Here is a 15602-nt window from a genome sequence, read left to right as displayed (position 1 = left end):
ACAAATTAAAATCCAGGAAAACTAATGACTGCTGCAAGAACCTAGACGGGAGACAAAGATTATTATTTTTTTTTTTTTCTGCCTAAAGCACTAGGCAAGGATAGTAAGAAAGGAAAAAAATTAGATATTTTGGAAAAACAAGTAGGGACCTGTGTTAAATTTAGCAAACAAAACAAAACAACCCAGAAAGTCCAAGTTAAATTTTTAGTATGTCTCATACTATATTTGAAACATGCTTGGGGTCTTGTATTTTATCTGGCAATTCTACCTGTAGCGAATGATCCATGAAAGTAACAATGCGATTTGAAGAACAGGGAGGGGAAATGTCTCGACATGAACTAAGGGTTAAGACTCAATGAACTTGTTTTAACAAGGCTTGTTGAGACGTGTGCTTACCTGCATTGTAACTAGTCTGTCATCCACCATCACCTCCTTTGTCAGAAAGTCTGCTCCTATTGTGGCTTTGTACTGATTACTGAATTTCTTGTTCACATACTGGTTCATGAGTGATGTCTTACCAACTCTGAAATTGGAGAAAAACCACAAGTATAAATCAACTAGGAAGGGAGCAAAGCTGATTCTGATACTTGCAGCTTTGAAGGAACCTGCCTGTTGTGAAGAACGGGAAACTGAGCTCACACACAGGGCAGACAGCAAAATTCCCAGCATTACTCATTTGAGGTTGTATTTTCTCCTGGGATAAAAACACAGGATACAGATGTGGGCCACGTGTTAAAAGCTGATATATACAGGGTGTCCCAAAAAAATGTATATACACTTAACAGCTAATAGCTTAATTGATGTTTCTTTCTTTTCAGATTTAACCTATTGGAATTAATAGGTATTCAAAGTGTGTATATATATTTTTGGGACACCCTGTATATGTATTTTATTGATTTTATAGAGTGGAAGGGAGAGAGGTGGGCGGGCGGAGAAAGAGACATCAATGTGAGAAACATGGATTGGCTGTCTCCTGCACACACCTCAACCGGGGATCAAATCCTCAACCTATGTAGGTGCCCTGACCTGGAATCGAACCTACAACCTTTTGGTGTAAGGGACGATGCTCCAATCAACTGAGCCACACTGGCCAGGATACTGCTTTTAAGTTTTGGTACAGACAATTCAGCAGGTAGAACCTTTTTTTCCCTTCCAGAAGGATGCCAGCAAATACTCTCCAAAAATATCTCCGCTGTCTTGGGTGTCTCTCCATTTAATGGTTGTTATTCAGTCCAAGAAATAATAGCAAGAGACAGCCACTGGATTTGAGATACACAGGGCAGTCAGCCAACCAGCTGCTTCAAAGTTTCAAATCTGTCAGAGAAAAAGCACCAGTATTCCACCATACCAGAATCTACCTCAAAGTATGCTCCTTCCAGACATGTTTTTCAGTAAGAAAGTTAAACAAGAGACCATGTATGATTTTTCTCCTGATGAGGTTAGTTAGGCAGGATGGATAGAATGCAAAAGCCTTCCTCAGGGCCAATAACACCACCTTTCTTTCCCACAAAGGAGCACATTCCTTTTCACATGCAGATGACCTGAAAATACAGACACAGCCTAAGGCAGAGTTCTCCAATCCAGGTCACCTGAATTAGAGGTTCTAGGAAGCATTTGGAACCAAGGCCTGGTGTTTCTTTTCAGGCAAGTCTGATTAACACAAGACTAAAAGCAGTGCCTTGCAATCCTGACAGCACACCAGAATCATCAGGAGAGTGGTGTATGTGCGTGAATGGGAGAGAGGGGAAGAGGAGGGGGGGAAAGAAGGGGGGAAGAGAGAGAGAGAGACATGAATTCTTGTATGTGCCCTGACTGGGGATCGAACCTGCAACTTTGGCATATTGAGATGACGCTCTAACCAACTGAGTGATCTGGCTAGAGCCAAATGCTAACTTTTAAAAGGCTACTCAGGTGATTACAAACAAACCAGCCAGGGCATAAAAGTTGCTGCCTTTTTAAAGAAAAGGCAGAGATCACTGGAATAAAGAGGCACACCTGTATTCATTATTATTAATTAATTTTTTAAAAAATATAGCCTCCAGTAGGTCTAAGCTTTCATAGGTCACTTCAGAAGCCAAGTCTAAAAACCTCCCACAGAATCTTAGCAGTTACTAAAAAGTTAGTACGTGGTAGATCTTAGATCAGAACTCAGTTCCCTAGTCTGAGGCTCTTCCAAATCCTGAAACAGGCATAACAGTAGGAAGATACTGCATAACATACCCCAAGCCCACATCTAGTAGGTACAATGCCAACATCAACAAATCTACATAACAGAAGTCCCTGTCCCTAGTCTAACTAGCTTGGAAAAAAAGTGATTCCCTGAAAAACTATTATTAGTTGAGTTCAAATAGTCACCCTTTTCCCCAAAATCATGCCAAAAATCAGAGAACATAGGGTTACGTAACAAAGAATAATTCAAATTTCTATGGTGTCCCCAAATAGCAGGAAGAACTAGGGCCCTAATGCCACTGCAATTAGAGAAGGAAGTGGCAAATGTCAGTATGGCGGGATGGGTTCCAAGGAAGTGAAGTTTAAATCCAAGACAATTTGTTAGGTCAAATTTATGAGAAACACTTACCCTGAATCTCCCAGGATGATAACCTTCAGCAACACTTTCTTCCTAGAGGTCATCCTTCAAACTAAAAGAAGAAAGAAGAAAGCACTGTAAGTAGAGGGAAACACCAAGGTGAATCACTTTCCTTGGCACAAATACCTAAGTGCCCCAGGAGAACTGTGCCCTCAACCCTCCTGCTGGCCATTTCCCCTACTATCTAGGGCAGTGATGGCGAACCTTTTCAGCTCGGCGTGTCAGCATTTTGAAAAACCCTAACTTAACTCTGGTGCCGTGTCACATATAGAAACTTTTGATATTTGCAACCATAGTAAAACAAAAACTTATATTTTTGATATTTATTGTATATACTTAAATGCCATTTAACATAGAAAAATCAACCAAAAAAAAAATGAGTTCGCGTGTCACCTCTGACACGCGTGTCATAGGTTCACCATCACTGATCTAGGGACTGTTATAGAGAGCAGTATCAGTCACTAGAACTCTGGACCCCAAAGTTAGGCAAAGGCACATGGCAGGTCATCCTGCCCCTGGGAGTAGTCTGAGAATGGACTGTCCCGCTTGGATGTGGGATCAATTGGGATTAATGCAGAAATTTACAACCTTTCTCATCTCATGGTGCACATAAACGAATCACTAAAATTCGGCGGCATTCCAAAAAAATGTATTATATTTTTTGCTGATCTGACAAAAAATAGGTGTAATTTTTATTCATTCATACCAGATTGCTGTTGTTGTGTTGGCCATTGTCATATTTTTATTTGACAATAAAAATCTAAGGGAAAAGTGGGCAGTGCCCCTAACTAAATAATCAGGTATTGCATATTTCAGAAAATGCATTGGAAATCCTGGATTAATGTTCCAACTTACTCAGCTACACCCTACTTCCTTCAAGTCTCTGCTCAGATATGCCTTCCTCAGAGAGGTGATCCCTTTATCTCAAGTAGCACACGCTCCCCTATTTGCTCTCCATTTCTTTATTCTGCCTTATTTTTCTTCAGAGCATTACCACTACTTGACTTTTGTTTGTTTGTTAATCCTCACCTGAGGATATTTTCCCCATTGATTTTTTTTAGAGAATGAAAGGGTGGTAGAGAGACAGAGAGAAACATCAATGTGAGAGAGACACATTAACTGGTTGTGCTTGCACCTGCATGCGCCCCAATCACAGGAATCGAACCTGCAACCCTTCAGTCCAAAGGCCAACGCTCTAACCACTGAGAAACTGGGTAGGGCTCCTTGACATTTTTATGTATCAGTTTGTCTGTTTTCTCCCTCTTTTAATAATCTCCTTGAAGACAGTTTTATTCCCCACTGTACCTCCCGTGCCAATTAGAGAATTATTATCAAACTAGAGGCCCAGTGCACAAAAATTAGAGGCTCCCGCCACCACCGCTGTGCTGGCAGCCATCAGCCTGGCTTGTGGCTGAGCAGAGCTCCCCCTGTGGAAGCGCACTGACCACCAGGGGGCAGCTCCTGCATTGAGCGTCTGCCCCCTGTGGTCAGTGTGTGTCATAGTGACCAGTCATTCCCAGTCATTCTGCTGTTAGGGTCAATTTGCATATTACCCCTTTATTATATAGGATAGGAGTGCATGAATAATACTTGACTTTGAGGCTCTTACTTTTACTCAACTTTTTCCAGAAAACCTTTCAGGCAGCCCTCCTATACCCTTCACCAGATAGGTAATCTTTGTTTAACCCTCTTCCACAACTGACCACACCATGTCCTATTTTATTTATCAAGACAGGGCTCCTGTCTTAATTACCTCTCAGGCCCCAGAGCATGGCTCAGTGACTTTCAGAAAATAACTGGCTTTCAGAAAAGTAGGAGTCCTAAACATGAGCAACTTATTTAAAGACTGTTAGAGGAGCACTGCTCCTCAGACAGCTGGAACCTCAAGTATGAGTCCTGTGTTCACCTCTAGAATCTGGAACTCAACACTGAATGTGAGCGCCCTAAAAAATGCCATCTTACTCCTTCTGAGAATCCCTAGCTTCAGTCCATTATCCTCAACAGACAATGAAATACCCAGGAGACCATGAGTAACAAAGTAGCATCCTACTCCTGCCTTCAGCAGAGCTGGGAAAAATAAGTGTTTCCACATAAACAAATAGGTAAGGAAATAGGTCCAAAACAGCCAGGTGTTATTCCTCTATAGCTTGGAAAAACAAAAGTCAAGAATGGGTCTCAGAAAAGCTATTCTTTAGTTTCATCTTTAACCACCTAGCTTCCTTAAGGATAAGGCTAATAGTTCAACCTGCAGTGGGAGTGACTTAATCATGAAATTCTGATCCCAGACTACTGAAATGTTTATCCTGTCTTTGCTATCTATTATTAGCTGTGTGACCTTAGGCAAGTCACGTAATTATCTCTGTTGGGATAGGGACGTAGGAATAATCGTTTTTATGTTCTAAGGATGATGTGAGGCCTGAAAGAGTAAAATGCAGAGGACAGTGACTAAAATATAGTGGCTAATAAATGTTGACTGCTATCATTTTAATGTGTGCAAAACACAGAGATGAATAAATTACAGAGGTAATGAGAGAACCAGTATGTCATAGAGAATAGGCAAGGTATTTAAGCTACACTCTGCTGTTTCCAGATGCTTGACTGTCAACTGTTCTCTTTCAACAGGTGATACTATACCAAAGACCACAAACTGAAAGGAAATATTAGACCTGACCACAGCTCCACAGAACATGATTAGACAACAAGCACTATGCTACTGAAAAGTGGCATTTTCTGTGGCTTCAGAAACATGTGGGAACGGGACTAGACTAGAGGCAATTTACTGTGCACTTAAACCAGGCCCCATTACCCATACCTCGAGGTTCAGGCTGTCTCAGTGCCCAAAGCCTCATGCCCATGGCTGATCTATGAAGACCCCTAGTATTTGTCTAGAAAGCTCCCACTAGAGTAAGATGAGGGGGAGTTGTGCAAAGCCCATTTCCTCTAGGCTTCCACTATATCTACGTGTGTGTGGGTTTTTTTTGTTTGTTTCTCCTAACAGAATACATCAGAATATTGCATATCACAATACAGCAAATATCGCAATAAAGGGAGTCACACCAAGTTTTTTGTTTCCCAATAAATATAAAAGTTGTTCTCAATATACTGTAGTGTAGAAGTGTGCAATAACATTATGTCTAAAAACAATGTATATACCTTAATTAAAAATGTTTTATTGCTAAAAAAAAAATCATCATTTGAGCCTTCAGTGAGTCATAATCATTTTGCTGATGGAAGGTCGTGCCTCAATGTTGATGGCTGATGACTGATCAGGGTGGCAGTTGCTGAAGGCTGGGGTAGCTGTGGCAATTTCTTAAAATAGGACAGTAATGAAATTTGCTGCATTGATTGACTCTTTTTTTTTTTTTTGTATAGTAAAGGTGGAACAAGTACAGACTCTCACGTGTGGAGAGGGAAAGATTCCCACAGAATGGACTCCCACGTGGGGAGGGGGAAAGGGTCCCCGATTGACTCTTCCTTTCATGAATGATTTCTCTGTAGCATGAGATGGTGTTTGGTAGTATTTTACCCACAGTAGAACTTCTTTCAAAATTGGGGTCAGTCCTCTCAAACCCTGCCACTGCTTTATCAACTAAGTGTATGTAATATTCTAAACCCTTTGTTGTCATTTCAACATTCCACAGCATCTTCACCAGGAGTACATTCCATCTCAAGAAACCACTTTCCTTGCTGATCCATAAGAAGAAACTCTCATTCATTCAAGTTTTATCATTAGATTGCAGAATTCAGTCCCATCTTCAGGCTCCAATGTAATTCTAGCTCTCTTGCTGCTTCCACCACATTTACAGTTACTTCCTGGACTGGGGGGGTCTTGAACCCCTCAAAGTCATCCATGAGGGTTGGAATCAGCTTCTTCCAAATTCCGGTTAATGTTGATATTTTGACTCTTCTTACGAATCATGAATGTTCTTAATGAAATCTAGAATGGTGACTCCTTTCCAGAAGGTTTTCAATTTCCTTTGCTCATATCCACCAGAAGAATCACTCACTATCTAAGACTTGTAAGTTAAAATTACTCCTTGGTCCACATGCTGCAGAATGGATGATATGTTAGCAGACATGAAAATAACATTAATCTCTTGGTGACCAGCTGCATTGTTAATGAGCGGTAATATTTAGAAAGCAATCTTTCTTTTTTTTTCTGAACAATAGGTCTCAACACTGGGCTTAAAGTATTCAGTAAACTATGTTGCAAACAGATGTGCTGTCATCCAGGTTTTTTTGTTCCATTTATAGAAGACAGGCAGAGTAGATTTAGCATAATTCTTAAGGGCCCTAGAATTTTTGCAAGTTTAAGTGGGCACTGGCTTCAAATTTACATCATCAGTTGCATTAACCCCCAACAACAGTCAGGCTGTCCTTTGAAGCTTTGAAGCCAAGCATTGACTTCTCTTGCTATGAAGGTCCTAGATGGTATCTTCTTCCAATATAAGACTGTTTCATCTGCAGTGAAAATCTGTTTAGTGTAGCCACCTTCATTATTTTAGCTAGATCTTCTAGATAACTTGCTGCAGCCTCTACATCAGCACTGTCTGCTTCACCTTGCACTTCTATGTTATGGAAATGGCTTCCTTCCTTAAACCTCACTGACCGCCGAAACTGGTTTGGCTCAGTGGATAGAGCCTCGGCCTGTGGACTGAATGGTCCCAGGTTCGATTCCGGTCAAGGGCATGTACCTTGGTTGCGGGCACATCCCCAGTGGGGGGTGTGCAGGAGGCAGCGGATCGATGTTTCTTTCTCATCGATGTTTCTAACTCTCTATCCCTCTCCCTTCCTCTCTATAAAAAAATCAATAAAATATATTTAAAAAAAAAACAAACAAAAAAAAAACCTCACTGACCAACCTCTGCTGGCTTCAAACTTTTCTTGTGCAGTTTCCTCACCTCTCTCAGTCTTTATAGACTTGTTCTGAATTAGTCTTTGTCTTTTTAAAAATATATATATATTTTTATTTATTTCAGAGAGGAAGGGAGAGGGAAAGAGAGATTTCATTGATAGGCTGCCTCCTGCACAACCCCCACTGGGGATCAAGCATGCAACTGTGGCATGTGCCCTGACTGGGAATTGAATCGTGACCTCCTGGTTCATAGGTTGACACTCAACCATTGAGCCACACCGGCTGGGCTAGACTTTGTCTTAAGGGTATGTTGCAGCTGGTTTAATCTTCCAACCAGACCACTAAAACTTTTGCCACATCAGCAATAAGTCTGTTTTGTCTTCATATCATTCTTGCGGTCACTGGAATACCACTTTTAATCTTCAAGAACTTTTTCTTTGTTTGCATTCACAACTTGGCTAACTGGCGCAAGAAGGCGAACTTTTGACCTACCTCAGCTTTCAAACATGCCTTCCTCGCTGAGCTTAATCATTTCTAGCTTTTGATTAAAAGTATGAGACATGTGACACTTCTTTTATTTGAACACTTAGAGGCCATTGTAGAGTTATTAGTTGGCTAATTTCAATACTGTTGTATCTTGGGAAGTAGGGAGGCCCAAGGAGAGGGAAAGGCGGGGGGATGACTGGTTGTGGAGTAGTAAGAACACACACAATGTTTACCGATTACATTCACCGTCTTATTTACATGGGCACATTTTTGGTACCCCACCCCAAACAATTACAATATTAACATCACAGATCACTATAACAAATATATTAGTAATGAACAATTTTGAAATATTGAGAGAATTATCAAAATTAACAGAGACATGAAGTAAGTAAATGTTGGGAAAACGGTGCCAATAGATTTGCTCAAAACATGTTTACCATAAACCTTAAATTTGCAACAAACAAACAAACAAACACCCCCTCCCCCAAATATCTGCAAAGCACTATAAAGAGGTATGAGTTTACATTCCAAACTACCAGTTAAACTACCATCTTCCTCCCCAGGGACTGTCTTGACCAAGGTTTAAGGGTCTCATCCCAAGGTCTGGTATCACATTTTGGACTAGAGATCAGAATATCACACTTGGGGCAAATTTCAAATCCAAAGAAGGGTAAATTAAGGGAAAGGATAAATAGAAGATAAGAAGCGTTACAAAGAAATTCTTGAAGAATATTTAAGAAAGTCATTAATTTTGAGGATGGGAAAAGGGATTTCTATAAGTTGGTTTAGTGAGTTTCACTGGTGTACTCAGTATCCTATATAATAAAAGAGAAACATGTAAATTGACCATCCCTCCACTATGCCATCAGCCAATCAGGAGTGAATATGCAAATTAACCTGCTAAAGACAGTGGATTAATTTGCATATACAGGCGCCAGGCGGAGAGCAGAGCAGGAGAGCTGGAGGCTTGGAGGGGACGTGGCTCCCTCGGTCGCTCCCCCAAGCCACCGGGCAGAGAGCAGAGCAGGAGAGCCTGCAGAGAGTGGAGCAGCTTGGGGAACTTGGCTCCCCAAGCCGCCAGATGGAGAGCAGAGAGGGAGAGCTGGCGGCTTGGAGGACTTGTCAGAGTGGGAGGCTGTGGGACTGAGACAGAGCAGGAAGGGAAAACCAAGAGCGCGGGCAGCACCAGGAATTCTGGGAATAGTAGTTCTGGTGGCAGCCACAGGACCTGAAGTGAAAGCCCAGAGCACGGGGAGCACCAGGAATGCTGGGAATTGTAGTTCTGGTGGCAGACGGATCTCCTAGACACTAGAGCAGTGATGACGAACCTTTTGAGCTCGGCGTGTCAGCATTTTGAAAAACCCTTACTTAACTCTGGTGCCGTGTCACATATAGAAATTTTTTGATATTTGCAACCATAGTAAAACAAAGACTTATATGTATATATATTTAAATATATTTTATTGATTTTTTACAGAGAGGAAGGGAGAGAAATAGAGAGTTAGAAACATCGATGAGAGAGAAACATCGATCAGCTGCCTCCTGCACATCTTCCTAGTGGGGATGTGCCCGCAACCCAGGTACATGCCCCTCACCGGAATCGAACCCGGGACCTCTCAGTCCACCGGCTGACGCTCCATCCACTGAGCCAAACCGGTTTTGGCAAGACTTATATTTTTGATACTTATTTTATATATTTAAATGCCATTTAACAAAGAAAAATCAATTAAAAAAATGAGTTCACATGTCACCTCTGACATGCGTGTCATAGGTTTGCCATCACTGCACTAGAGCAAAGTGAGCATGGAGCAAGTTACTGTTGTGGTGGGGGATGGAGAGAAGCAAAGGTGAGAGACATAAGTAAAATCAGAGTGTCTAGGAAAAATTAAAGGGAAGATATCCTAAAACTTCCAGGAAATTTCCAATGAAGCAAAGAAAAAAAAATGCCTCTACTATTCTGTGAGCAACAAACCAAACTGGGTTGGGTGTCTCAGACAATTCGCTCATATGATTGCAAAGACAGACAGAAACTCCTGGATTGGAGAGGGCTCCCCTGAGGGCTCCCAGATTGGAGAGGGTGCAGGTCGGGCTGAGGGATCCACCCCCAGTGCACGAATCTTCGTGCACTAGGCCCCTAGTTATTTAATAATATCAGAAAGCAAGCAAGCAGGAAACAAGCTCCCTAGTCCTGCAGGACAGATTTCAGGTTTGTTTCCTTTTGTCTTCTTGCTTGCACAGGCTGCAGGCTTGTCTGTGTGGCCATCTTGTCAGGCTGACCCTCTTGGGCAGCAGAGGCACCTTTCCTCGTCTGCAAACCCCAGTCAGAGTAATCCCAGAAACTACCTGAGGATGCAGGGCGGAAGTCCCTTAAGTCCCCACTATTGCCGTCACAAAGCCTCAGCATGCAATCTGGTATTTTATTTCTCCCACGTTTTCACTTAGGGCTTGCTAAATATTTGGGGGTTGTTGCAAATGGTATTCAATAGTTGATCCAAAGAAATCACACATCTGGTTTCACTTGGACATAAATGGTTTTAAACTGGTAAAGGTTAAGAGCTATGTTTTTGTACTTAATGCTCTCCAGGATCAAGAATGGGACACTTGCCCTGACCGGTTTGGCTCAGTGGATAGCCGATGGCTCAGTGGATAGAGCGTCGGCCTGCGGACTCAAGGGTCCCAGGTTCGATTCTGGTCAAGGGAATGTACCTTGGTTGCGGGCACATCCCCAGTGGGGGGTGTGCAGGAGGCAGCTGATTGAGGTTTCTCTCATCGATGTTTCTAACTGTCTATCCCTCTCCCTTCCTCTCTGTAAAAAATCAATAAAATGTATTTTTTTAAAAATGGGACACTTGTTTTTAGAAAAAAAGCTAAGAAAAAAAACAAACAAAACAAAACTTGTACACAACCTTTGCCACAAGAAGCTGCCCAAGCCACAGTCATTAAAATCTCCACTAGTAGTTTTTGCTTTCTGTAACCCATCTCCATCACCATCTTCAATGGATTTCTGAATACTGTAATTACTTTTTAAAAACGTATAGAAATTTGTAATTGGAAACCAGTTCCCTAATACATAGACAACTTATTTTTACAGGAGAAAATGAATCAGGCAGAGCAGAATAAGTTGTTATATACAAGGTCCCTGACCCCAGTACTTCATCTTCTAAAACCTTTCTAAAATAAGGTATATTCAGAACACATTTTCTTTCTTCTGCTATCAAACCAAACCTCATCAGTGTGCTTTAGAAAGAGTTCCCTACAAGAACAGCCATTTGGGGGACAAACACTGACAGTATTCCATATGCTGAATTGATTCTTTCCCTCAAGTACATTTCTTGTGTAATAAATCAAAACGTAGAGTTTCTCTCCACTGCCTGGAGTTATCATCACTTTTCTCGTCTCTGAAGCAAAGAAGTCAAATGACCATATAGACAGACACAATAAGGAAACACCAAGCAGGTAAAAGGTCAGGGAAAATACCTTTCAAGGGTCTGGGCTGGGCAGGGTTAGTGAGGGCAGAAAAGGCGTGACAGACAATGTAAAGGGATGTGTGTGTGTGTGTGTGTGTAGGCTGAGAACAAGACTGGTGTGGGAAAAAGAGAGCAGGGAAGAGTAGTAAGTTGGGGGTCAGTGGGCCATTTCAAAGCCTGAATTTCTGTAAGTTGAACAATTTTGCATGGTGATCAGAAACATACAATGACTAGGCTTAAGTGGAGGTGAAGCCATAAAGATAACAGTGTAAAATGCAGGGAATTAAACTGAACCAGGAGTTTATTAGATTCAAGGGCACAAACCAATTAAGGTAGAACTGGAATTATCAGGTGTCAGTGCAGGCCCAGTAGTTAGCCATGCTGTTCTGATATACTACCAGCTCTCACAGCAGAAAGGATTCTGATTCACCAGGACTAGGGAGCAGGTTCCATTAGGCATTTTTAAAAGTTCCCTCTGGCCCTGACCGGTTTGGCTCAGTGGATAGAGCGTCGGCCTGCGGACTCAAGGGTCCCGGGTTCGATTCCGGTCAAGGGCATGTACCTTGGTTGCGGGCACGTCCCCAGTGGGGAGTGTGCAGGAGGCAGCTGATCGATGTTTCTCTCTCATCGATGTTTCTAACTCTCTATCCCTCTCCCTTCCTCTCTGTAAAAAAATCAATAAAATATATTTTTTTAAAAGTTCCCTCTGGTGACTGAGGCAATAATCATTGTTCTGATTTACATGTGTGTCTGATACAAAATTGTAACGATGACACTACATATCTGAGTAAATGTTAAAGATTCAATAAGACTGGGACAGTTAAACCAACTGATTTTCTATAGGCTATTAACATTTTTACTTGCTTGGTGTTTCCAAGTTGCCTACCTATGAACAGTTAGATCTTTCTTTTTTTATATATTGAAAAATGTTTATGTTCACATTGCAGACTTTCCCCATTTCCCCACCTCCCCTACCCCCTCGCCCCAAGTCCCCCTCCCTTGGCCTTCACCACACTATTGTCCACGTCCATGGGACATGCATTTATGTTCTTTAACTAATCTCTTCATCTTCCTTATCCACCCCTTTCCCCTCTGGCACCCTCCAATCTGTTCCATGTATCAGTATTTCTTTATTTTTTTTAAAAATTACAAAGTTTCTCCCTGAGATTTCCAGTAACTATGACACCATACACAGTTATTACACTATTACTGACTATATTCCCTGTGCTGTACTTGACATCCATGTGAACTAAATCTTAACCAAAAAGATGACTTTTGGCCCTGCCGGCATGGCTCAGTGGTTGACTGTTGACCTATGAATCAGGAGGTCAGGGTTCGATTCCCAGTAAGGGCACATGCCTGGGTTGTGGGCTCGATCCCCAGTGTGGGGCATGCAGGAGGCAGGAGGCAGCCGATCAATGATCCTCTCTCATCATTGATGTTATTCTCATTCATTCATTCATTCATTCTCTCTCTCTCTCCACCCACCCCCCGAAATCAATTAAAAAATATATTTAAAAAAAAAAGACTTGTTGTGGAAGATGATCTTCCTTGTGCTCTTGCAAAGACTGCCCCAAGAATTTCTGATCTGGTGAGAAAGAAGCAATCTCAACCTTCGCACTGATGTTGGCTTTTTACGCATACTGTCGCAAAATGTAGCAATGTAGTTTACTGTTGTTATATTAAGACTGCTACTCAAACTACACCATGCTTCAAGACAAAATTTCATTTATTTGTAATTAGAAATAAATATTTCACAATATAAAAAAAAATATATATATATATATATATTTAAAAAAAAAAGACTTTTAGACTGCCCTGTCCCCCATTCACCACCTCCAATGAAAGTACTGAATTGTAGAAAATTCAGGTAAGTACAAAGGAATGAGGGGAAAAAAAGCCACTCACAATTCCATCTCCTAGAAGCAATCACTATTAGCATCAAGGTATAGGTCTTTACAGGTTTCCTGCAAATGGTTGAGGTTATACTGTTTATAACTTTGCAGTCTGTTTTTTTTTTCTACATTAAATATCTTCTTCCCATGCTATTAACATTGAGATTGCACGATATTTCAGCATATGGATAATTACACTCCTTTCCTTGTTATTAAGCACTCAGTTGCTTTTTAAAAATATATATATATATATTTTATTGATTTTTTACAGAGAGGAAGGGAGAAGGATTGAGAGTTAGAAACATCGATGAGAGAGAAACATCTATCAGCTGCCTCCTGCACACTCCCCACTGGGTATGTGCCCACAACCAAGGTACATGCCCTTGACCAGAATCGAACCTGGGCCCCTTGAGTCCGCAGGCTGACGCTCTATCCACTGAGCCAAACCAGTTAGGGCAGTTGCTTTTAATTTGATGAAATGAATTTATGCATATAATCTCACAAATGTGTTATTATGCAGGTAAACGGATTGAATATTTTGAGGATTCTTAAAATATACTGACAAATTATTTCCAGAATAAATAATTTTCCCTATCAGCAATAAATCAGTGTTTTCATTTCACCATACCCCAACTATCATGAGCACAGATAATTATTAATCATACACAGATATACCTCAGAGACCATGTGAGTTCAATTACAGACCACTGCAATAAAGCAAGTGTCTCAATAAAGTGAGTCAATCTTTTTGCTAGTATAGGATCTTGCTTTCAATGTGTAAAAACACACACATCTGTAAGGCACAATAACATGAGGTATACCTGCAGCTAGAAATGAGGATCAACTGGTTCCATAGATTAATAGAGGCAAACATTTTTTAAAAAATATATCTTATTGATTTCAGAGAGGGAGAGAGAGAGATAACAACATCAATGATGACAGAGAATCATGGATCGGCTGCCACTGGGGATCATTCACTTAACAGATGAGAAAACAGAAGTTCATAGGTAGTCACTGGGTTTATAAAAATATTCAGATGTAAGATTGGAGCCCAGGGCTAATTACAAAGACCCTCATATTAGCCAATACAATGGGCTGATCACCAAGATAAAAAGGCGTTTCAGCTTTAGCTGGTTTTGCTCAGTGGATAGTGTTGGCCCGAGGAATGAAGGGTCGAGGGTTCAATTCCAGTCAAGGGCACATACCTTGTCCTAGCTAGCCGGTTTGGCAGAGTGGATAGAGCGTCGGCCTGCGGACTGAAGGGTCCCAGGTTCGATTATGGTCAAGGGCACATGCCCGGGTTGCGGGCTCAATCCCCAGTAGCGGGTGTGCAGGAAGCAGCTATCAATGATTCTTTCATCATTGATGTTTTTTATTTCCCTTTCCCTTCCTCTCTGAAATCAATAAAAAATATATATAAATAAATAAAATGCATTTACAAGGATCCAGTAAAAGGTAAGAATAGTACAAACTAAAGCAGCCAGGAAAAGCTTTAAAATGAGCTGATGATACCTGAGTCAGTTAAGAAATGAAAGGAACTGGCAGAAACCACGCTGACGGGAGCAGGGAATATAGTATGGAAAAGGTAAGTAAAGCATTTCAGGGCAAAATGGGATGTACATCAAAAGAAGATCAAAGCAAGGAAGACAAGTTAGAGAACACTGAGTTCTGTGGACAGATGTTAAAAAGAGACAAAAGCCCAACACGGAGTCACTTGTACTAAGCCCCACGTCACCAAACCAAGAATTAATGCCTGACTTAATTACAGTTTTAGCTTCCGTCAGCAATAGAATCTCAAACTAGTCAATCTGGAATTACCTGTTCAGAACTAGACAGACCCCTGCTATCCCGTAAGGGAAGGTTACCTTACCACCAATAATCCACTTCACTAGTTAACTTCCCTGTCTCGCCCCCTCCTCCCTATAAAAGTCTTTTATTTTGTATAGCTCTTAAGTGCTCCTTTCTATCTGCTAATGAGATGCTGCCTGATTCCTGACAAATTGAATCCAGACAGTAAGATTTTTAAAATTTAGTTCATTTTTTTTTAACACAGGGAAGGAATAGGACCTAAGCTTACTTCATGCAAAGGATATTTCAAGTCGCATAAACTGAGCTTATCACATTTATCCATCAAAAGACATGGATTTCAGCCCTGGCTGGTTTGGCTCAGTGGATAGAGCGTCTGCCTGTGGACTGAAGGGTACCGGGTTCAATTCCAGTCAAGGGCACATGCCCAGGTTGCGGGCCTGACCCCCAGTAGGGGACGGGCAGGTGGCAGTCGTTCAATGATTCACTCTCGTCAGTGATGT

General features: G+C 41.4%; 1 protein-coding gene across 4 annotated transcripts in view; it reads right to left on the bottom strand.

Annotated features, from left to right (window-relative positions):
- Nucleotides 1-15602, bottom strand: part of RAB7A (RAB7A, member RAS oncogene family) — a 43998-nt gene that overhangs the window by 14292 nt on the left and 14104 nt on the right. For 2 of the 4 annotated variants that reach the window (XM_023756148.1, XM_023756149.1), the window contains 3 exons: nt 2579-2639; nt 610-694; nt 397-523 (listed from right to left, as the gene is read on the bottom strand). In XM_023756148.1, coding sequence (XP_023611916.1) covers nt 397-504 — 108 coding nt within the window. In that variant the 5' untranslated portion in view covers nt 505-523; nt 610-694; nt 2579-2639. The remainder of the gene's footprint in view (nt 1-396; nt 524-609; nt 695-2578; nt 2640-15602) is intronic. The other 2 variants (XM_006091313.3, XM_014458039.2) reach the window with 1 other exon arrangement.

This window comes from Myotis lucifugus, unplaced genomic scaffold (assembly GCF_000147115.1).
Source record: "Myotis lucifugus unplaced genomic scaffold, Myoluc2.0 scaffold_90, whole genome shotgun sequence".
Classification (NCBI taxonomy): Eukaryota; Metazoa; Chordata; class Mammalia; order Chiroptera; family Vespertilionidae; genus Myotis; species Myotis lucifugus.
This window is presented reverse-complemented; position numbering and strand designations above follow the sequence as displayed.